Source organism: Coregonus clupeaformis, chromosome 39, assembly GCF_020615455.1.
Source record: "Coregonus clupeaformis isolate EN_2021a chromosome 39, ASM2061545v1, whole genome shotgun sequence".
NCBI lineage: Eukaryota > Metazoa > Chordata > Actinopteri > Salmoniformes > Salmonidae > Coregonus > Coregonus clupeaformis.
The window spans coordinates 436273-460887 of NC_059230.1; the positions used below are offsets into that span (position 1 = coordinate 436273).

Below are 24615 nucleotides of genomic sequence, written 5' to 3' on the forward strand. Positions count from 1 at the left end.
GTAAGAAACTCAAGGAGAGACAACAGGAGGCTGAGTCCCTGGTCCTAGAGTTGGAGGAGTTGAAGAGAGAGCAGTCTGGCAAGCACCACGGCAATGCAGACGCCCTCTCCCGGCGTGATGCCTTCTTCGCTGCCTTTACCCCGACGAGGACGTCGGTCCCGAGGAGGGGGATGTGTGATGTCACGAGAGGCTGTGTCCTGGAGGGACGTTACATCCCCCTGAGGTGGCTGCAAACCCAGACAGCTATGGCTCCATCTGCTGGTATGGTCGGGAACTCCACCCCTCTATGGCCAATCTTCCCACGCAGCTGAAACAAATGAGGAGCTGATGAGCTGAAGGTTTGGGAAGGGAAGAGACACACTGAGAGGGAGTGTGTGGGTTGTGAAGTAACACGGTCTCCAAGCGGGGCTCTCTGGAGGACAAGAGTGCTGCACGTCCACTTCCATGAGGAATATAAGGATTTGGAGATACTTACCTTTGGGAAATACTCACCTTTGGATATATGCACCTGTGGAAATCCGTGTGGGACATTTGGAAGGACGTTTTGCTGGGTTGGCCACTAGCTGCAACGTGGAATACAGTAAGGCTGGGGAAAAGTTATTTGAGCGAGGGAGAGTTATGATTTTGGATGTGGAAGAGACATCCCTGAACTGTTAACCCTTAAGAGCCACCAGAGAACAGAATTGGGTTATAATTTCGTTAGTTTCCCAAGACCTTTAATAAAATCCTTGTTTTGGTTGAACCTGGTCTCCTTGCACTACTTGAGCAATCCCGCTGAAAGCTGTGTAGCCTCTCGTGACATCACAACACATAATACATGTCATCATAGTCAACTATAACTAAGCTTTGGATAAAAGCGTCTGCTAAATGGCATATTATTTATTTATTATCATAAAATCCTCCTAAATCCCTCAAATAAAAACGTAATTTAGCATCAATTAGCCAGATAAGCTAATGTTAGCAAATTAGCTGAAAGGAATGAAAAGGACTTTTGCCACATGGAAAATTCAGAACTGGAAGAAGTGCAAGAGAAATGAAGGTAATACATTTATTTTTCTTCATTTACAACTAAAGAGATAGTTATTATCTAAGCTGTTCTTACATTTAAGTGTTCTTGACCACAAATGTTACTTAGCACTATCATGTTTTTCCATTTAAAGCCAAAGTGATGATATTGGTTGTTCAGTTCAGATAATGTTATTTGTAGAGTTTACAGTACTATACTTTTATAACAGTATTTATCTTTGAAGGTGTTAAGATTGCTTACTGTGCTTACTGTGAAAAGATTGCTATTGTGATTGCAGTTGCATAAGGTTTGCACTGATCGGTTAGCCTAATAAGCTAACCGGATACTGCATTAGTAAGAACATGAGCACGATATGACTAAAGGCAGACTAATACCATTTGATATATCCTTATTCGATTCAAATCAAGTATTAGTCTTTTCTGTATTTGTCTCGCTGACTTTTTGTCATCCAATGTAGATGTTTTCTAGTTGAGGAGCACATGGGCAATTGAAGAGCATGTCAAAACGAAGAGCCAGACTTAGTCCTGAGGCTGAGGCTATTCATTTTATTATTTCTGGAAGTGACAAGCCTTGTATAAAGTCAAATGGATCAATGACTATAAAGGTATGTTATACACACAATCTACACTTATTGGGTCATACCATATTGGGATGTCATTTGAAACACATTCAAGTCTTACACAAGTGAAAAAATCACTGCGTACCGCTGCATTAGACACATACGGCTTTAACATCCAATTTCAGAAGTTATGTTGTGATTCTTTTGCAAGCAGTTGGGGGATGGGGAAAAATATTCAAGATTTATGAACTACACCTCCCAACTTCTATTAGAATGTGTGATATTGGTGGTAATTTCCTTGGCCAGTCGGCAGACCGTTCGCGCTATGTGTGAAAGCTCGGTAATGTGATTTAAATTCAAAAATGTTTTTAACATTTGATCATAACAACCCCAACGATAAACGGAATGTAGAAGCATTTGGGTGATAAAAATTTACAATATATGTGAATGATGCGTATCAGCGCGTAGAACAAATATGGCACCATTCAAGTTAACAGAACAGCGAAAATGCACCGCCGAGTAGGCCTACCGACAGAGTGTTCACAACATGAGTGGGTGTGTGCGTAATCCCTGCCTGTTGTGATTTGGGGATTTTTGTGTACGCTGATGTCCTTAAATACAAAGTCTGCAATAAAGCGGTCTAAAGCGAGGAGTCAAAGGCAGACTCAGCGGTGCAAGTCACTGCAGGTCTAGTGGTGATAACTGCTGGAACCTGACCGGGGATCACATCTCTTTTTGCCCCGCTTTAACGCCATTGTTTCGAGCGTTTCCGTTTTTAGCTGTAGATCTGTCATTAAATCCAACATAAAATACGTCTCCTCGTGATTTCATAGTTTTCAGACCAAATTTATTTTGAATGATGTCACCTTTTTGGGTCCTTACCAGTTTGCACCCCTGCAATGGATCTTTCCCCTAAATATTAAATCATACACATTGATAAGCAGGCTAAATGGGTCTGATCAACTGCAATTCATTAACCTAATTTGAACTGTATTACTTGATACTAAGTTCTTAACTTTGTTACATCAGGACGTGGTGTATTTGCCTCAGCACCAATTGAAAAGGGATCCTTTGTCCTCGAGTACCGTGGGGAGTTTATATCGCAATATGAATGGGACAAGAGGCAGGGGAAGTATACGGAAAAGCAAAATGCTTTCTTGTTTGATTTTGAATGGAACAATGGCTCATGGTGGTAAGTAAAACCCTATAAGACATCAGTTCATCTCTATATGTTTATATGTTTTGTGGAGAAAACGTAAATCTGTTTCCCTCTTCAATTTTAGCATAGATGCATCCTGCGAAGATGGTTCACTGGGGAGGCTGGTAAATGATGCCCACAGGTCCCCAAATTGCAAAATGAAAAAGATGATAGTCCAATGTAAACCTCATCTTTGCTTGTTTGCTATTGAAAACATCCAAGCAGAGAGTGAAATAACCTATGATTATGGATAATCTCAGTGGCCATGGCGTGCTCTGGTAAGTAAATCTGCTTTGATATATTATAATGTATAAGATCTGTCAAAGAATTATAAAATATATAAATACATGTCCCTTCTTACATGTATGTTGTCACTGCTTTATATATATATATACAGTTGAAGTCGGAAGTTTACATACACCTTAGCCAAATACATTTAAACTCAGTTTTTCACAATTCCTGACATTTAATCCAAGTAAAAATTCCCTGTTTTAGGTCAGTTAGGATCACCACTTTATTTTAAGAATGTGAAATGTCAGAATAATAGTAGAGAGAATTATTTATTTCAGCTTTTATTTCTTTCATCACATTCCCAGTGGGTCAGAAGTTTACATACACTCAATTAGTATTTGGTAGCATTGCCTTTAAATTGTTTAACTTGGGTCAAACGTTTCGGGTAGCCTTCCACAAGCTTCCCACAATAAGTTGGGTGAATTTTGGCCGATTCCTCCTGACAGAGCTGGTGTAACTGGAGTCAGGTTTGTAGGCCTCCTTGCTCGCACACGCTTTTTCAGTTCTGCCCACACATTTTCTATAGGATTGAGGTCAGGGCTTTTTGATGGCCACTCCAAAACCTTAACTTTGTTGTCCTTAAGCCATTTTGCCACAACTTTGGAAGTATGCTTGGGGTCATTGTCCATTTGGAAGACCCATTTGCGACCAAGCTTTAACTTCCTGACTGATGTCTTGAGATGTTGCTTCAATATATCCACATAATTTTCCTTCCTCATGATGCCATCTATTTTTTTAAGCGCACCAGTCCCTCCTGCAGCAAAAACACCCCCACAGCATGATGCTGCCACCCCCGTGCTTCACGGTTGGGATGGTGTCCTTCGGCTTGCAAGCCTACCACCTTTTTCCTCCAAACATATTGATGGTCATTAAGGCCAAACAGTTCTATTTTTGTTTCATCAGACCAGAGGACATTTCTCCAAAAAGTACGATCTTTGTCCCCATGTGCAGTTGCAAACCACAGTCTGGCTTTTTTATGGCGGTTTTGAAGCAGTGGCTTCTTCCTTGCTGAGCGGCCTTTCAGGTTATGTCGATATTGTAACGATCCCGGCAGTCTGAGTCGGGTCCTGTCTGTGGACTAGTTTTTCTGCTCGGGATCTCCAGTTTCCCGAGGGTTCTGGAACGCTCCGGGGAGCTCTCTTGATTTCCGCACCTGCATCCCATCAGCAATCTGCACACCTGGTCCTGATCATCACCCTTCTTAGGCTCTGGCCTAACATCCATTCCCTGCCGGATCGTTAGCCATGAACATCACTCGTCCGGAACCTTCATCCAACCTCTGCCTGGTGGTCGGCGGCTGCCGAGCCATGATTGGATCAACCACTGCACCCCCAACAACTAATCAACGCCGCCCGCTCTGTTCCCTGGATAATTCAGCATCACTCTTGAATTTGTAAATAAACACTCACCTTCGTTTCAACTTACCTTGTCCTGGTCTGCTTCTGGGTTCTGGCTTTGTAACTCGTGACAGATATAGGACTTGTTTTACTGTGGATATAGATACTTTTGTACCTGTTTCCTCCAGCATCATCACAAGGTCCTTTGCTGTTGTTCTGGGATTGATTTGCACCTTTCGCACCAAAGTACATGCATCTCTAGGAGACAGAACGCGTCTCCTTCCTGAGCGGTATGACGGCTTCGTGGTCCCATGGTGTTTATACTTGCGTACTATTGTTTGTACAGATGAACGTGGTACCTTCAGGCGTTTGGAAATTGCTCCCAAGGATGAACCAGACTTGTGGAGGTCTACAAATTTTTTCTGAGGTCTTGGCTGATTTCTTTTGATTTTCCCATGATGTCAAGCAAAGAGGCACTGAGTTTGAAGGTAGGCCTTGAAATAAATCCACAGGTACACCTCCAATTGACTCAAATGATGTCAATTAACCTATCAGAAGCTTCTAAAGCCATGACATCATTTTCTGGAATTTTCCAAGCTGTTTAAAGGCACAGTCAACTTAGTGTATGTAAACTTCTGACCCACTGGAATTGTGATACAGTGAATTATAAGTGAAAAAAATCTGTCTGTAAACAATTGTTGGAAAAATTACTTGTATCATGCACAAAGTAGATGTCCTAACCAACTTGCCAAAACTATAGTTTGTTAACAAGAAATTTGTGGAGTGGTTGAAAAACGAGTTTTAATGATTCCAACCTAAGTGTATGTAAACTTCCGACTTCAACTGTATACACTGATTAAATAGAGTATAATACAGAATATTTATTGTTGTGTTTCGTTGCAGACACCAAGTGACAAGATCCCAGCTCAAGCTTCAGCAGACCCAGAAGTGAGACAGAGATCCACTTCATCCTTCCAACAGGTTATTACACATTTATTGTAGATCTTTTCTATTTAAATTAAATTGTTGTCTCAGTTCATTCCAAAATATGAATTAAATGGCTTTTTACTGTATTACAACCATCCTTTTGTGTAAAATGTTCACAATATCAAAATTCCCATAACTTCTTTCAATATCATAGCATAAACAAAATTAGCCCGACCATTTGACAGAACTAACCGCCCCCTCAAAACATAAAATTAATCTTTATTCTCTCTAATGGCTATGTTTTTGTATTTTTGGGGCAATGTTTTTGCCCATTTAACATATTTCTTATCAATTTGCGTGATTTAATTTATATGGCAAGTTGATCCATTTTACATTGCTTTTAAGGTGGTGAGCTTTCTTTGACAACAAAAGGATAACTGGAAAGTCAGGAACCTTGATTCCAGATAGTTCAGTCGTCAAGTCCTCATTTGGTAATTAGGCTGTTCAAGACGTAAATGTGTTTCAGATTCGTCCCGATATGGTATGACCCAACCAGAGTAGAGTGTGTGTGTGTTACACGGTCCTCATATTGTTGGTTAGCAGATATTGTACAGTTTTAACCATTTTTATAGAGTCTTGCATAAAAGCCCAGATCCATATATGAATTATCTTTCCTAACATCTGTGGTCAATGAAGCCCTTGACCTCAGCAATGAGTCTCACCCCAAAGGCGATTATGATAGACAGGTGGTAGGAATATATTGTGACTGAACTGAGTATGATCATTAGTTTACGAAATAGATATGATCTATATTATAAAACACAATATTTCTGACATGTTATTGTTGTATTTCGTTGCAGACACCAAGTGACAAGATCCCAGCTCAACCTTCAGCAGACCCAGAAGTGAGACAGAGATCCACTTCATCCTTCCAACAGGTTATTACATATTTATTGTAGATCTTTTCTATTTAAATTAAATTGTTGTCTCAGTTCATTCCAAAATATGAATTAAATGGCTTTTTACTGTATTACAACCAACCTTTTGTGTAAAATGTTCACAAAATCAACATTCCCATAACTTGTTTCGATATCATAGCGTAAACAAAATTAGCCCAAACATTTGACAGAACTAACCGCCCCCTCAAAACATAAACATTAATCTTTATTCTCTCTAATGCCTATGTTTTTGTATTTTTTGGGGCAATGTTTTTGCCCATTTAACATATTTCTTATCAATTTGCGTGATTTAATTTATATGGCAGTTGATCCATTTACATTGCTTTTAAGGTGGTGAGCTTTCTTTGACAACAAAAGGATAACTCAAAGTCAGGATCCTTAATTCCAGATGTGTTCAGTCGTCAAGTCCTCATTTGGTAATTAGGCTGTTCAAGACGTAAATGTGTTTCAGATTACGTCCCGATATGGTATGACCCAACCAGAGTAGAGTGTGTGTGTTACACGGTCCTCATATTGTTGGTTAGCAGATATTGTACAGTTTTAACCATTTCTATAGAGTCTTGCATAAAAAGCCCAGATCCACATATGAATTATCTTTCCTAACATCTGTGGTCAATGCAGCCCTTGACCTCAGCAATGAGTCTCACCCCAAAGGTGATTATGATTGACAGGTGGTAGGAATATATTGTGACTGAACTGAGTATGATCATTAGTTTACTAAATAGATATGATCTATATTATAAAACACAATATGTCTGACATGTTATTGTTGTATTTCGTTGCAGACACCAAGTGACAAGATCCCAGCTCAACCTTCAGCAGACCCAGAAGTGAGACAGAGATCCACTTCATCCTTCCAACAGGTTATTACATATTTATTGTAGATCTTTTCTATTTAAATTAAATTGTTGTCTCAGTTCATTCCAAAATATGAATTAAATGGCTTTTTACTGTATTTAAACCAACCTTTTGTGTAAAATGTTCACAAAATCAACATTCCCATAACTTGTTTCGATATCATAGCGTAAACAAAATTAGCCCAAACATTTGACAGAACTAACCGCCCCTCAAAACATAAAATTAATCTTTATTCTCTCTAATGCCTATGTTTTTGTATTTTTGGGGCAATGTTTTTGCCCATTTAACATATTTCTTATCAATTTGCGTGATTTAATTTATATGGCAAGTTGATCCATTTACATTGCTTTTAAGGTGGTGAGCTTTCTTTGACAACAAAAGGATAACTCAAAGTCAGGAACCTTGACTCCAGATGTGTTCAGTCGTCAAGTCCTCATTTGGTAATTAGGCTGTTCAAGACGTAAATGTGTTTCAGATTATGTCCCGATATGGTATGACCCAACCAGAGTAGAGTGTGTGTGTGTTACACGGTCCTCATATTGTTGGTTAGCAGATATTGTACAGTTTTAACCATTTCTATAGAGTCTTGCATAAAAAGCCCAGATCCACATATGAATTATCTTTCCTAACATCTGTGGTCAATGCAGCCCTTGACCTCAGCAATGAGTCTCACCCCAAAGGTGATTATGATTGACAGGTGGTAGGAATATATTGTGACTGAACTGAGTATGATCATTAGTTTACGAAATAGATATGATCTATATTATAAAACACAATATTTCTGACATGTTATTGTTGTATTTCGTTCCAGACACCAAGTGACAAGATCCCAGCTCAACCTTCAGCAGACCCAGAAGTGAGACAGAGATCCACTTCATCCTTCCAACAGGTTATTACATATTTATTGTAGATCTTTTCTATTTAAATTAAATTGTTGTCTCAGTTCATTCCAAAATATGAATTAAATGGCTTTTTACTGTATTACAACCAACCTTTTGTGTAAAATGTTCACAAAATCAACATTCCCATAACTTGTTTCGATATCATAGCGTAAACAAAATTAGCCCAAACATTTGACAGAACTAACCGCCCCTCAAAACATAAAATTAATCTTTATTCTCTCTAATGCCTATGTTTTTGTATTTTTGGGGCAATGTTTTTGCCCATTTAACATATTTCTTATCAATTTGCGTGATTTAATTTATATGGCAAGTTGATCCATTTACATTGCTTTTAAGGTGGTGAGCTTTCTTTGACAACAAAAGGATAACTATAAGTCAGGAACCTTGACTCCAGATGTGTTCAGTCGTCAAGTCCTCATTTGGTAATTAGGCTGTTCAAGACGTAAATGTGTTTCAGATTACGTCCCGATATGGTATGACCCAACCAGAGTAGAGTGTGTGTGTTACACGGTCCTCATATTGTTGGTTAGCAGATATTGTACAGTTTTAACCATTTCTATAGAGTCTTGCATAAAAAGCCCAGATCCACATATGAATTATCTTTCCTAACATCTGTGGTCAATGCAGCCCTTGACCTCAGCAATGAGTCTCACCCCAAAGGCGATTATGATAGACAGGTGGTAGGAATATATTGTGACTGAACTGAGTATGATCATTAGTTTACGAAATAGATATGATCTATATTATAAAACACAATATTTCTGACATGTTATTGTTGTATTTCGTTCCAGACACCAAGTGACAAGATCCCAGCTCAACCTTCAGCAGACCCAGAAGTGAGACAGAGATCCACTTCATCCTTCCAAAAGGTTATTACATATTTATTGTAGATCTTTTCTATTTAAATTAAATTGTTGTCTCAGTTCATTCCAAAATATGAATTAAATGGCTTTTTACTGTATTTAAACCAACCTTTTGTGTAAAATGTTCACAAAATCAACATTCCCATAACTTGTTTCGATATCATAGCGTAAACAAAATTAGCCCAAACATTTGACAGAACTAACCGCCCCTCAAAACATAAAATTAATCTTTATTCTCTCTAATGCCTATGTTTTTGTATTTTTGGGGCAATGTTTTTGCCCATTTAACATATTTCTTATCAATTTGCGTGATTTAATTTATATGGCAGTTGATCCATTTACATTACTTTTAAGGTTGTGAGCTTTCTTTGACAACAAAAGGATAACTCAAAGTCAGGAACCTTGACTCTACATGTGTTCAGTCGTCAAGTCCTCATTTGGTACTAAGGCTGTTCAAGACGTAAATGTGTTTCAGATGACGTCCCGATATGGTATGACCCAACAGAGTAGAGTGTGTGTGTTACACGGTCCTCATATTGTTGGTTAGCAGATATTTTACAGTTTTAACCATTTCTATAGAGTCTTGCATAAAAAGCCCAGATCCACATATGAATTATCTTTCCTAACATTTGTGGTCAATGCAGCCCTTGACCTCAGCAATGAGTCTCACCCCAAAGGGGATTATGATAGACAGGTGGTAGGAATATATTGTGACTGAACTGAGTATGATCATTAGTTTACGAAATAGATATGATCTATATTATAAAACACAATATTTCTGACATGTTATTGTTGTATTTCGTTGCAGACACCAAGTGACAAGATCCCAGCTCAACCTTCAGCAGACCCAGAAGTGAGACAGAGATCCACTTCATCCTTCCAACAGGTTATTACACATTTATTGTAGATCTTTTCTATTTAAATTAAATTGTTGTCTCAGTTCATTCCAAAATATGAATTAAATGGCTTTTTACTGTATTACAACCAACCTTTTGTGTAAAATGTTCACAAAATCAACATTCCCATAACTTGTTTCGATATCATAGCGTAAACAAAATTAGCCCAACCATTTGACAGAACTAACCGCCCCTCAAAACATTAAATTAATCTTTATTCTCTCTAATGCCTATGTTTTTGTATTTTTGGGGCAATGTTTTTGCCCATTTAACATATTTATTATCAATTTGCGTGATTTAATTTATATGGCAGTTGATCCATTTACATTACTTTTAAGGTTGTGAGCTTTCTTTGACAACAAAAGGATAACTCAAAGTCAGGAACCTTGACTATAGATGTGTTCAGTCGTCAAGTCCTCATTTGGTACTAAGGCTGTTCAAGACGTAAATGTGTTTCAGATGACGTCCCGATATGGTATGACCCAACCAGAGTAGAGTGTGTGTGTTACACGGTCCTCATATTGTTGGTTAGCAGATATTGTACAGTTTTAACCATTTTCTATAGAGTCTTGCATAAAAAGCCCAGATCCACATATGAATTATCTTTCCTAACATTTGTGGTCAATGCAGCCCTTGACCTCAGCAATGAGTCTCACCCCAAAGGGGATTATGATAGACAGGTGGTAGGAATATATTGTGACTGAACTGAGTATGATCATTAGTTTACGAAATAGATATGATCTATATTATAAAACACAATATTTCTGACATGTTATTGTTGTATTTCGTTGCAGACACCAAGTGACAAGATCCCAGCTCAACCTTCAGCAGACCCAGAAGTGAGACAGAGATCCACTTCATCCTTCCAACAGGTTATTACACATTTATTGTAGATCTTTTCTATTTAAATTAAATTGTTGTCTCAGTTCATTCCAAAATATGAATTAAATGGCTTTTTACTGTATTACAACCAACCTTTTGTGTAAAATGTTCACAAAATCAACATTCCCATAACTTGTTTCGATATCATAGCGTAAACAAAATTAGCCCAACCATTTGACAGAACTAACCGCCCCTCAAAACATTAAATTAATCTTTATTCTCTCTAATGCCTATGTTTTTGTATTTTTGGGGCAATGTTTTTGCCCATTTAACATATTTCTTATCAATTTGCGTGATTTAATTTATATGGCAGTTGATCCATTTACATTACTTTTAAGGTTGTGAGCTTTCTTTGACAACAAAAGGATAACTCAAAGTCAGGAACCTTGACTATAGATGTGTTCAGTCGTCAAGTCCTCATTTGGTACTAAGGCTGTTCAAGACGTAAATGTGTTTCAGATGACGTCCCGATATGGTATGACCCAACCAGAGTAGAGTGTGTGTGTTACACGGTCCTCATATTGTTGGTTAGCAGATATTGTACAGTTTTAACCATTTCTATAGAGTCTTGCATAAAAGCCCAGATCCACATATGAATTATCTTTCCTAACATTTGTGGTCAATGCTGCCCTTGACCTCAGCAATGAGTCTCATCCCAAAGGGGATTATGATAGACAGGTGGTAGGAATATATTGTGACTGAACTGAGTATGATCATTAGTTTACGAAATAGATATGATCTATATTATAAAACACTATATTTCTGACATGTTATTGTTGTATTTCGTTGCAGACACCAAGTGACAAGATCCCAGCTCAACCTTCAGCAGACCCAGAAGTGAGACAGAGATCCACTTCATCCTTCCAACAGGTTATTACACATTTATTGTAGATCTTTTCTATTTAAATTAAATTGTTGTCTCAGTTCATTCCAAAATATGAATTAAATGGCTTTTTACTGTATTACAACCAACCTTTTGTGTAAAATGTTCACAAAATCAACATTCCCATAACTTGTTTCGATATCATAGCGTAAACAAAATTAGCCCGACCATTTGACAGAACTAACCGCCCCTCAAAACATAAAATTAATCTTTATTCTCTCTAATGCCTATGTTTTTGTATTTTTGGGGCAATGTTTTTGCCCATTTAACATATTTCTTATCAATTTGCGTGATTTAATTTATATGGCAGTTGATCCATTTACATTGCTTTTAAGGTGGTGAGCTTTCTTTGACAACAAAAGGATAACTCAAAGTCAGGAACCTTGACTATAGATGTGTTCAGTCGTCAAGTCCTCATTTGGTACTAAGGCTGTTCAAGACGTAAATGTGTTTCAGATGACGTCCCGATATGGTATGACCCAACCAGAGTAGAGTGTGTGTGTTACACGGTCCTCATATTGTTGGTTAGCAGATATTGTACAGTTTTAACCATTTCTATAGAGTCTTGCATAAAAAGCCCAGATCCACATATGAATTATCTTTCCTAACATTTGTGGTCAATGCAGCCCTTGACCTCAGCAATGAGTTTCACCCCAAAGGGCGATTATGATAGACAGGTGGTAGGAATATATTGTGACTGAACTGAGTATGATCATTAGTTTACGAAATAGATATGATCTATATTATAAAACACAATATTTCTGACATGTTATTGTTGTATTTCGTTGCAGACACCAAGTGACAAGATCCCAGCTCAACCTTCAGCAGACCCAGAAGTGAGACAGAGATCCACTTCATCCTTCCAACAGGTTATTACACATTTATTGTAGATCTTTTCTATTTAAATTAAATTGTTGTCTCAGTTCATTCCAAAATATGAATTAAATGGCTTTTTACTGTATTACAACCAACCTTTTGTGTAAAATGTTCACAAAATCAACATTCCCATAACTTGTTTCGATATCATAGCGTAAACAAAATTAGCCCAACCATTTGACAGAACTAACCGCCCCTCAAAACATAAAATTAATCTTTATTCTCTCTAATGCCTATGTTTTTGTATTTTTGGGGCAATGTTTTTGCCCATTTAACATATTTCTTATCAATTTGCGTGATTTAATTTATATGGCAGTTGATCCATTTACATTACTTTTAAGGTTGTGAGCTTTCTTTGACAACAAAAGGATAACTCAAAGTCAGGAACCTTGACTATAGATGTGTTCAGTCGTCAAGTCCTCATTTGGTACTAAGGCTGTTCAAGACGTAAATGTGTTTCAGATGACGTCCCGATATGGTATGACCCAACCAGAGTAGAGTGTGTGTGTTACACGGTCCTCATATTGTTGGTTAGCAGATATTGTACAGTTTTAACCATTTCTATAGAGTCTTGCATAAAAAGCCCAGATCCACATATGAATTATCTTTCCTAACATTTGTGGTCAATGCAGCCCTTGACCTCAGCAATGAGTCTCACCCCAAAGGGGATTATGATAGACAGGTGGTAGGAATATATTGTGACTGAACTGAGTATGATCATTAGTTTACGAAATAGATATGATCTATATTATAAAACACAATATTTCTGACATGTTATTGATGTATTTCGTTGCAGACACCAAGTGACAAGATCCCAGCTCAACCTTCAGCAGACCCAGAAGTGAGACAGAGATCCACTTCATCCTTCCAACAGGTTATTACACATTTATTGTAGATCTTTTCTATTTAAATTAAATTGTTGTCTCAGTTCATTCCAAAATATGAATTAAATGGCTTTTTACTGTATTACAACCAACCTTTTGTGTAAAATGTTCACAAAATCAACATTCCCATAACTTGTTTCGATATCATAGCGTAAACAAAATTAGCCCAACCATTTGACAGAACTTACCGCCCCTCAAAACATAAAATTAATCTTTATTCTCTCTAATGCCTATGTTTTTGTATTTTTGGGGCAATGTTTTTGCCCATTTAACATATTTCTTATCAATTTGCGTGATTTAATTTATATGGCAGTTGATCCATTTACATTACTTTTAAGGTTGTGAGCTTTCTTTGACAACAAAAGGATAACTCAAAGTCAGGAACCTTGACTATAGATGTGTTCAGTCGTCAAGTCCTCATTTGGTACTAAGGCTGTTCAAGACGTAAATGTGTTTCAGATGACGTCCCGATATGGTATGACCCAACCAGAGTAGAGTGTGTGTGTTACACGGTCCTCATATTGTTGGTTAGCAGATATTGTACAGTTTTAACCATTTCTATAGAGTCTTGCATAAAAAGCCCAGATCCACATATGAATTATCTTTCCTAACATTTGTGGTCAATGCAGCCCTTGACCTCAGCAATGAGTCTCACCCCAAAGGCGATTATGATTGACAGGTGGTAGGAATATATTGTGACTGAACTGAGTATGATCATTAGTTTACGAAATAGATATGATCTATATTATAAAACACAATATTTCTGACATGTTATTGTTGTATTTCGTTGCAGACACCAACTGACAAGATCCCAGCTCAACCTTCAGCAGACCCAGAAGTGAGACAGAGATCCACTTCATCCTTCCAACAGGTTATTACACATTTACTGTAGATCTTTTCTATTTAAATTAAATTGTTGTCTCAGTTCATTCCAATATATAAATTACATGGCTTTTTACTATATTACAACCAACCTTTTGTGTAAAATGTTCACAATATCAACATTCCCATAACTTGTTTCGATATCATAGCATAAACAAAATTAGCCCGACCATTTGACAGAACTAACCGCCCCTCAAAACATTAAATTAATCTTTATTCTCTCTAATGCCTATGTTTTTTGTATTTTTTGGGCAATGTTTTTGCCCATTTAACATATTTCTTGTCAATTTGCGTGATTTAATTTATATGGCAGTTGATCCATTTACATTACTTTTAAGGTTGTGAGCTTTCTTTGACAACAAAAGGATAACTCAAAGTCAGGAACCTTGACTCCAGATGTGTTCAGTCGTCAAGTCCTCATTTGGTAATTAGGATGTTCAAGACGTAAATGTGTTTCAGATTACGTCCCGATATGGTATGACCCAACCAGAGTAGAGTGTGTGTGTGTTACACGGTCCTCATATTGTTGGTTAGCAGATATTGTACAGTTTTAACCATTTTTATAGAGTCTTGCATAAAAAGCCCAGATCCATATATGAATTATCTTTCCTAACATCTGTGGTCAATGCAGCCCTTGACCTCAGCAATGAGTCTCACCCCAAAGGGGATTATGATAGACAGGTGGTAGGAATATATTGTGACTGAACTGAGTATGATCATTAGTTTACTAAATAGATATGATCTATATTATAAAACACTATATTTCTGACATGTTATTGTTGTATTTCGTTGCAGACACCAAGTGACAAGATCCCAGCTCAACCTTCAGCAGACCCAGAAGTGAGACAGAGATCCACTTCATCCTTCCAACAGGTTATTACACATTTATTGTAGATCTTTTCTATTTAAATTAAATTGTTGTCTCAGTTCATTCCAATATATAAATTACATGGCTTTTTACTGTATTACAACCAACCTTTTGTGTAAAATGTTCACAATATCAAAATTCCCATCACTTGTTTCGATATCATAGCATAAACAAAATTAGCCCGACCATTTGTCAGAACTAACCACCCCTCAAAACATAAAATTAATCTTTATTCTCTCTAATGCCTATGTTTTTGTATTTTTGGGGCAATGTTTTTGCCCATTTAACATATTTCTTATCAATTTGCGTGATTTAATTTATATTGCAGTTGACCCATTTACATTACTTTTAAGGTTGTGAGCTTTCTTTGACATCAAAAGGATAACTCAAAGTCAGGAACCTTGACTCTAGATGTGTTCAGTCGTCATCTCCTCATTTTGTACTTAGTCTGTTCAAGGCGTAAATGTGTTTCAGATGACGTCCCGATATGGTATGACCCAACCAGAGTAGAGTGTGTGTGTTACACAGTCCTCATATTGTTGGTTAGCAGATATTGTACAGTTTTAACAATTTCTATAGAGTCTTGCTTGAAAACCCCAGATCCACATATTCTTTTTTTCATTTATAGGTCATCTATAAAACAGTATTGTCAATTTCTTAACCCAAATTATTTTCACATACAGTATAATGTATAATATCCTAATTTACTGTTACGGTACTGTGTTATTAAAAACAAATATTTATTCTTCATAATTTCATTCAAGGCAAGCAAGTCCAGTGGAATTGTACCCTTCCAGTGTCCTACTGCAAAGCAGGTAAGAAAGCTGCATTCTTGTCATTAGATAAAATAGTTCATGTTCTTTGTTAACACATTGTGGTATTTTTGATGAGAGGAAACATTGTAGAAATTTGTACAGCTTAGAAAAAGCCGCCATCTGCAAAATCTGAGGCGCCGTCATGATCGTTGTGAGGATCGTTATGAGAAGAGATAGCTGAGAGACAGAGGTCTTTCAATCAGTTTACTAGAATACATTTTTCTGTGAGTATGTAGGTGTTATGCACAATGTGATGGTACTGTAGGGAGTATGATACCCTAGGTATTAATACATGTATAAAGTTATTGACAGAATTAGATGCTTTTTTTTCTTTTTTTCAGACCTTGATGAGTCTTCGGATGCTGCAGACTATCTTCCAGACTCATGTGGCAATTCCTCGGATGCTTCTATTATAAGTACTACAAGTTCTTGTAGTAAGGAATATAAAACCACAGAAAAGAATCTCCACCACAAATTGTCAGAGAACAAACCATTAGGGAATGTTACAGCACACAGTGGGGATAGTACCACCAGTTCAGAGAAGCCAAGAACATTAAGTTATTCAAAGATGCGCAGCAATCCTTGTACTTCAGTAATAAGCTGCAGTGCCAATTCATCAGAGAACACATCACACCAGAAAAGCTCCATAAATGTCACACCTTTGTCAATAACAGCAAAAGGAAGCAAGTACAACAAGAAGCAATTTTGTCTTTATTGTAAAAAGGCCATTTATAAATTGGCAAGACACCTCGAATCCATCCACAGTGAAAAGCCTGATGTTGCAATGGCTTTCAGTTTTAATAAAGGATCCCGCAAAAGAAGAGAGTTGTTACGCTCTCTTAAGAAGAGATGAAACTTTGACTATAATACTGAAGTGGCAAGCTGTGGCACTGGAGAGATGGTTGCCTGTAAAAGACCTAGTAATGCAAAACCATCTGATGACTACCGTGACTGCAAATTTTGCGAAGGACTGTATGCAAGAAATTCCCTATGGAGACATGTGAGAAACTGCCCGAAGAAGTCTGTTGAGGGAGAGCCTCAAGTTGGGCGAAAACGGATTAAACTGCACTTACCAAGACCTGACTCAGTTAAGGAAACTGTTTGGAAGATTGCTTGTGAAATGAACCAGGATGACGTTTCCTCGGTTGTAAGGAGTGAAACTGAATTCCTTTGTATCGGCGAGTCACTGTTGAATTCCAGGAAACCATATGAGAGAAGGAATGACTACATACGCCAAAAAATTAGAGCGATGGCAAGACTATTGATAACGGCAAGGGCTATAACACCTTTGAAGAGCACCGAAGTCCTTGTTATGCCCTGTAACTTTCCCCATGTGATACAGGCAGTAAGATATGTTGCTGGTTATGATGTTGAAAGCAACTCGTATAAAATCCCATCATTGGCTTTGAAATTGGGACACAGTTTAGCCAAAGTTGCAGGCATTATTCAATGCAATGCCATCACTGCACATCGCCCTGCTGTTGCAGAGTCTGCAAAGCAATTTGCCACTTTACATCAGAAAAAGTGGACAGAGTCCATTTCAGCTGCCGCATTGGGTACGCTTCAACAAGCCAAATGGAATAAACCACAGGTTTGACCCTTTACAGAGGATGTGTCGGTGCTGCACACGTTTCTTGCTACTGAGCGTGCTAAGTGTATGAAGGACCTTGAGGAAGAACCCAACAGCAAAAGCTTTGGAAATCTTCCTAAAGTGACTTTGATGCAGGTAGTACTATTTAACAGAAGGAGGGAAGGGGAAGTTTCAAAAATGGAGCTTCAGTCTTTCACATCCAGGGATCTTACGGAGCTGAATCCAGACATTGTGAGGGGCCTTACTGACTTCGAGAGGAAGCTTGCAGAGCACTTTGAGAGAGTTGAGATTCGAGGTAAAAGGTCAAGAAAGGTTCCAGTGCTTCTAACCCCTGACATGATCACTGCTATGGACCTCCTCATGATAAGCAGAAAAGAGTGTCAAGTCCACAAAGAAAATGTGTACATGTTTACACGGCCAGGTGTCCTTTCCCATTACAGAGGCTCTGACTGCTTTCGCAAGTATTCAAACAATGTGGTGCAAAGAACCCAGAGGCACTCACCTCAACAAGATTGCGGAAACAAGTCGCCACTTTGTCCACACTACTAAACCTCAAAGAAAATGAAATGGATCAACTTGCCACCTTTCTAGGACATGACATCCGTGTCCATAGAGAATTCTATCGGCTTCCAGAGAGTACCCTGCAGCTCGCAAAAGTCAGCAAACTGTTGATAGCAATCGAAAAAGGAAGACTGCCTTACCTGCAGGGGAAAGGGCTGGATGACATTGAGGTCAATCCTGAAGGTAAAATTTTGTTTGAAATATAGTTTTTAGCCACTTCAAATATAACTATTATAAGTGTTGTTAGTCCTTAATTTAAATAATTGGCCGTAAATGTTTTTTACCCAACCATATGAAGTAGAAATGAGTGATGATGATTCCAGTGAAGAAACCATTGCTGACCTACATCAATGCAAAGGTATCCTGACTTGTATATATGTGGTAATATCTTTAAGTTATGTCACATAAATGCACATTTCTGTGGGGATTATCGAAATGATCCTCTATCTGTTTTTTAACAATCACATTGGTGGTGATAAGTAATTCCACATTTATGGATTTGCAATCAGTTTATGTTTATATCTCAAATATCAGTTAATATCTAATGTAGAATTGCATATTGCCTGACATTGAGGTTGTTTACAGTGAATAATACAAGCAAGCAAACGTATTGTCATGAAGCTCATAGAACATAATCACATTCATTATTACTTTGCAAAGGCTCAACAACAGAGACTTCTAGGGACCAGACACTTCTGAGGCAAACACCAGAGTCAACCACCCTGGACAACATGGAGGGCACTTCTGAGTCAACCACCCTGGACAACATGAAGGGCACTCCTGAGTCAACCACCTTGGATAACGTACACATGAGCAACACACAACCAAGACATGGTAAAATAGTCACATCCCAAGCATCCTCAAAGTGCTCCAAAGGAAAGCAAGGTTAGTAAGCATTTTGTATTCACATGTATTGATAACATCATATAACTACTAACTAGAATCCTTTGTATCATATCCTCCATTTGTCACTTTAGCAGAGCTCATTGTTAATCAGTTGTATTTTGTTTCCATTTATGAAAGCTGTGAAGGTGAGAAGCAAGTGGACAGGTGATGAAGTGAAAGCTGTTGAGCGGCATTTGCTTAATTTCATAACAAGCTGCAGAATACCAGGTAAAAAGGACTGTGACTCCTGCCTCCAAGCAGAGCCAGTAGCTCTGAAAGACAGAGACTGGGTTGCTATCAAATACTACATCCACAACAGAAATGTAGCATTAAAAAGGAAGATGAATAGATAGAACTAGAGCATGCCAACTGTAGCTCAGGTACCATTCAATTCCAATTTCAATCAGCTTCTCCTCAGATAGTGTTAATATCTGTGGGTTTCATGTTCATATTATTTTATTTTCCTTAAATGATTTATATTGTTGGTTCTTGTACAAACATGCCACATAGGCTCGACTGTAGATCCCACATGTTTGTATGTTTATGTATAATTGAGGGCTATTAATGAGCATATGTTTGCTACTTATGGTCACATTTTTTTGGGATAACAGTTGATGATATATGTTAATACTCTGCTCTCATTGACAGGGAAAAGAGATAAACAGTACTTAAAGGGATTGTTATTGTTCCTAAGTTTTCAGAAGCACTTTGTTCTTAACCACAAGTTGTTGAATGTGGCAAGGTGTTTAAATTACTGTTAAACTATTACCATTTCAATGGGTGCTTGTAACAGGCCTTGTGTATGGTAACTTGCACTATGTAACTATGATGTAAATCCCTATGTTATTTAGACAGGTTAGCTGAATGTACACTGTCATGTTTCATAGAAGCTGGATGCTTTAATAGAGAGTTTCTCATTCATTTCAAACATGCCATTTCTACTGCCTTGTGCATTGCAGGGAAGGAGGCAAAGTGTAGGTGGTCTATTCTGGGTGTTCAATTGATTTGTTAATTTGCATATTTTCGCTGGCACTCAATAAAAGTAAGGCATAAAGTGTTCCCTCTTTTTTTACATGAATATTGACTGCAAATGTATTGTTATAAATAACAATAATACGACTTAAACAGTAGACTGAGAATATATTATATTTATGAGCTATGTGAACATGGATAGGCATTTCTGTTGAAGGTTACCTATCTGGTGAGCATGATTATTATAATATTTTTTTTAAAGCTTTAGTTAAGTATTGTACACCTAAGATTCTTATGCAGACATTTCAACATGTAACCGGAACCACGTTCAAATACAGACCCTATTTACAGGTTCTTCATAAGTCACATAAACCTGAAAATCAGTGTGTATCTATGGGCTGCTGTTGCTATGGGCCTTATATGTCACATGAACCCGAAAAAGTCCTCATATATACTATTAAAATCAGGTCTGAACAAAATATAGCCCTAGACAAAATCTCAACAGATGGATGTATTCCTAGAATCATGGGACCAAACTATTCTGATTCCCAGGTCTCTTGGACCTTGGGAAAGGCATGTCCCAATATGTCACATTTTTGTCATAAGTCCTGATATTGTCTATAAACACGTATGTGTGTGTGTGTGTGTGTGTGTGTGTGTGTGTGTGTGTGTGTGAATGGTGGCAAGACTAACTTGGGATCTGTGACCCAGCTGTGTCCAAAGTCATTGGGGTTGGTGGTCAGAGAACCGTCTGGTTTCCTGAAGTCATCTTTGGAGTTTCCATTGTAGTCTCCACACAGTCCACACAGCTTGTCTTTATAGCTGAATACAGAGGAGAAAATTGGCCTATGAGTCAAGGATTTTCTCAAGCATTGTAATGACAACTTTATAAAATAAAAATATTACAATGTGAGAAGTTTCTATTTGGTTTCTATGTTTTGTGTTGTGTTATTATAGCTATTTTTAGGGTATATCATGTCGGGGTCACCAAAACTGTAATAGGGAAACCAAGCTGCATAGACCCCATTTTTGGTCTCTCTCTCTCTCTCTCTCTCTCTCTCTCTCTCTCTCTCTCTCTCTCTCTCTCTCTCTCTCTCTCTCTCTCTCTCTCTCTCTCTCTCTCTCTAGCTCAGTGTGTGTGTGTGTTCTCTTAAGTGTTTGTATGTTCTCTTTCTTCAGTTTGTGTGTGAAGCAGTTTTGACTCACTCCTTGATGACTTTGATGTCCATGTAGTGGTTTCCGTCATATCGTACGGTCACACCAAAGTCCATGGCTACAGTGTAGTGTTTACCAGACTTCAAAACAGACACGCCTGTAGCTGGTGTCAGTGGGATGTTCACATTGGTACCATTCAACTAGGAGGAGAAGAGGACACAGACATGGGTTAGTGAGGGGCATGCTTTTTAGCTTTCCTCTTTTTAAGCTGTCCAGTGTCTGTGTTTTGCATGAATTTTATGTATAATGAACAAAGAAATTAACGCAACATGCAACAATTTCAAAGATTTTACTGAGTTTTAGTTCAAATAAAGAAATCAGTCAATTGAAATAAATAAATTAGGCCCTCATCAATGGATTTCACATGACTGGGCAGGGGCGCAGCCATGGGTGGGCCTGGGAGAGCATAGGCCCATCCACTTGGCAGCTAGGGTAAACCCACTGGGGAGCCAGACCCAGCCAATGAGTTTGTCCCTACAAAGGGGTTTTACTACAGACAGAAATACTCCTGAGCACACCCCATCCCCCCTCTGACGATCCCGCAGGTGAAGAAGCCAGATGTGGAGGTCCTGGGTTGGCGTGGTTACACATTGTTTGCGTTTGTGAGGCCGGTTGGACGTACCACCAAATTCTCTAAAACGACGTTGGAGGTGGCTTATGGTAGAGAAATGAACATTCAGTTCTCTGGAAACAGCTCTGGTGGGCACCCCAGCAGTCAGCATGACAATTGCACGCTCCATAAAGACTTGAGACACCTCTGGCATTGTGTTATTTGACTAAACTGCACCTTTTAGAGTGGCCTGTTATTGTCCCCAGCACAAGGTACACCTGTGTAATGATCATGCTGTTTAATCCGCTTCTTGAAATACCACACCTGTCATGTGAATGCATTATCTTGACAAAGGATGAAATGCTCACTAACAGGGATGTACACACATTTGGGCATAACAATTCAAATAAATAAGCTTTTTGTGCGTATGGAACATTTCTGGGATCATATATTTCATCTCATTAAAAATGGGAGCAGCACTTTACATGTTTCCTTTATATTTTTGTTCAATATATTTAATGCTGCTCAGGAATTTCCCTTTGGTGACAATAAAGATTTATTCAATAGAATGACAAACTGTTCCTGACTTTGTATGTTACTTTACATCGGCTCTGCATTTTATCAGTATTTGTTTCCATTGTTACGTTTTTAAACATTTTCAAATGTCATTCTTATCTCTCTCGCTCTCTCTCTCTCTCTCTCTCTCTCTCTCTCTCTCTCTCTCTCTGCTCTCTCTCTCTCTCTCTCTCTCTCTCTCTCTCTTCTCTGTCTCTCTACCCCCAACCCCATCCCTCCATCAATCCCTCTAGTTCTCACCTGCACTGTGCCTCCCTTCAGGATGGAGATCTTCATGCTGCGCACATACACATGCACAGCCTTCAGGTAGGAGATGGTTGGTTTGTTGAAGCCGGTTTTCATTGTCGGCATGCACCTCGTAGTGAGGCACTGACGTGTGGTTACAGGGCTCTGACATCAGGTAGCTGCAGTTCCCCATGAAGTTGTACTTCTTCTTGTCGAAGGTGGTGTAGTGAGGGTCGCTAGATGCTACACAGGTAGAGGTGGCTGGGGGGAATAGTGATATAAAGTTGTGAATGAGATTAGTAATTGGCTGGTGGAAAGAATACTGACTCAGTGTTCACATAGTTTGGGTTCGTTTTTTCACAAAGTGATGCCTGACATGATGTAAATCGTGTTCTCCAAGCCACACATAATAAATGTATACTGTATACATGGCTGTCTGTTTGCATAGCTAGAAATCAAACTCTAGGAACGATCCACTTTACTGTAAGTTGGATCTTTCCAAGGGTTTCACGATGGTACTCCTTAACAATATAATTGATTCTAAAAACCTTTCATCTTTATACAAGTTATGATAAGTGACCTAATACAAGTTATGATAAGTGAGCTAATTCAAGTTAAGATAACTGAGCTAATACAAGTTATGATAACTGATCTATTACAAGGTATGATAACCGGGCTAATAAAAGTTATGATAACTCAGCTAATACAAGTTATGATAACTGAGCTAATACAAGTTATTATAACTCAGCTAACAGTACCTTTAGGATAGCATGCACCGTTGCGGCACTCCTCCGTGGGAGAGCAGGAGTTGTCCACACAGTCCAGGGTGTAGTTTCCGGCACAACGACACAGCTTGGAGCAGCCGTCACCAAAGATGATCTCTCCTGGCTAAAAGGACAGAGACAGGGAGAGAGGAATTATTAACATGTTGTTAGATAATATACATTTTTTTTGTTTATTTGTGCATTCAGTAAATGTATGTGTGTGTTCCTTGCGTCGTTGGTCGTTTTTAAAGGATATTTGTGACTCGTTTCAGGAAACTAGGCCTATGTCGCCCATCACTACTTCACAGGAGAGGCATTTCAATTTTTTATTTTTATTTTTTAAATCAAAATGCATTCTTTGGCAGAAATGCCTTCTGGAACAGGTGAACTTTCATGTGCCTTAAAAACAAAACGTATATGCTATCTCTTAATACAAATACAATTGTGAAATTACAAGCCTAGTTGGTTTAGCCACGAAAAAGACAGGAACTTTTCCACTACCCATGATTGGCTGTGATAATGGATGGGCTGGACGAAAGATGAGTCTGGATTTGTCTGACTTTTAGCACGCCTCTATCTAAAACATGAGCTATTTAGTATGTGTAGGTAATCCTTTCTAAAGTGGCTTAGTTGAAAGATATCCCGAAGAACTGCACAAGTGTTGCTAAGGCTCTCCAATTTCTGGAGGACCGAGTTTAAAAAACAGTGGAATGCCCTGTGGAAGCAGAGTATGATAGCTAAGGAGATGGAGAAAATTCTGGCGTTTGATTGCAAATGCGGAGGGAGTCGAAAAGAGAACACAAAAGGCTGTGGTATAAAAGACCTTTCTGGATTACATCTTCAAACTAAGGGCAACCATGGCATCCGTGACAGAGAGGGAAAAGTATTCATCCATGTATACGGGTAAGAAAGTATAGCTATTTACATTTTCAGATATTATACATTTCTAATTTTGGCAGAAAGTAGTTTTCATTGCAAGTTAAAGCTAATGTTAGCTAGCTAACATTAGCTGGCTGGCTGGCTGTTTTGCTCGCTGGCTAACGTTGCATGTTTGATTTTGTAGTAATGTTATTCGTATCTCAGAGCCATTTGCATTGCTAGTTATGGCCTAATGTTAGCTCGCTATCTAACATTGAACCTAGCTAGTTGGTTAGCTTTAGCTAACTGTAGATTCACGCAGGGTAGTAATGTTGATAGTTGGGATTATGGTTTGTTGTTTAACTAGCTAGCTAGCTACATGTCTAAACAAAAGACTCCACTATGCAAGTAACCTTTTCACTGTACTGTTTACACCTTCTAACAAGCTAGAAACGAACCAAAAACATAGTTTAGAAAGTTGCTTTTAGTTGCCTGGTTTGCTAGATTGACA

The 24615-nt window shown here is 38.3% G+C and overlaps 2 protein-coding genes and 1 long non-coding RNA gene across 6 annotated transcripts in view; 2 read left to right on the forward strand and 1 right to left on the reverse strand.

The window, feature by feature from the left end:
- Positions 1 to 24615, reverse strand: part of LOC121554189 (IgGFc-binding protein-like) — a 145931-nt gene that overhangs the window by 54758 nt on the left and 66558 nt on the right. The window contains 2 exon segments of the mRNA XM_045211778.1: positions 20610 to 20738; positions 21123 to 21271. Of these exon segments, the coding sequence (XP_045067713.1) occupies positions 20610 to 20738; positions 21123 to 21271 (278 nt within the window).
- On the forward strand, positions 815 to 5355 carry LOC121565493. Its single transcript, XR_006000598.2, has 4 exons — positions 815 to 1631; positions 2616 to 2778; positions 2870 to 3062; positions 5316 to 5355. It is a non-coding gene; the product is annotated as an uncharacterized LOC121565493 (long non-coding RNA).
- LOC123482863 lies at positions 15754 to 20003 on the forward strand. Of its 4 annotated transcripts, none has more exons than XR_006657951.1 (5): positions 15754 to 15907; positions 16249 to 18242; positions 18358 to 18417; positions 18720 to 18944; positions 19083 to 20003. XR_006657951.1 is itself a non-coding variant. In XM_045211835.1 (4 exons), exons 1-4 carry the CDS (start codon positions 18065 to 18067, stop codon positions 19295 to 19297), a joined length of 684 nt encoding a protein of 227 aa, XP_045067770.1. In that variant the 5' UTR covers positions 16249 to 18064; the 3' UTR covers positions 19298 to 20003. The 4 variants fall into 4 exon arrangements, 2 of the variants coding, with proteins under 2 accessions (XP_045067770.1, XP_045067771.1); XR_006657952.1 differs by having other exon boundaries at positions 18361 to 18417; XM_045211835.1 differs by lacking the exon at positions 15754 to 15907 and having other exon boundaries at positions 18352 to 18417.

Excerpts from the sequence above, each read along its gene's own strand:
- LOC123482863 (XM_045211835.1), top strand. The coding sequence starts at position 18,065 with ATGGATCAACTTGCCACCTTTCTAGGACATGACATCCGTGTCCATAGA. Across the intron at positions 18,243-18,351 it reads CATTGAGGTCAATCCTGAAG|ATGAAGTAGAAATGAGTGAT; the intron begins GTAAAATTTTGT and ends TTACCCAACCAT. Across the intron at positions 18,418-18,719 it reads TGACCTACATCAATGCAAAG|GCTCAACAACAGAGACTTCT; the intron begins GTATCCTGACTT and ends TACTTTGCAAAG.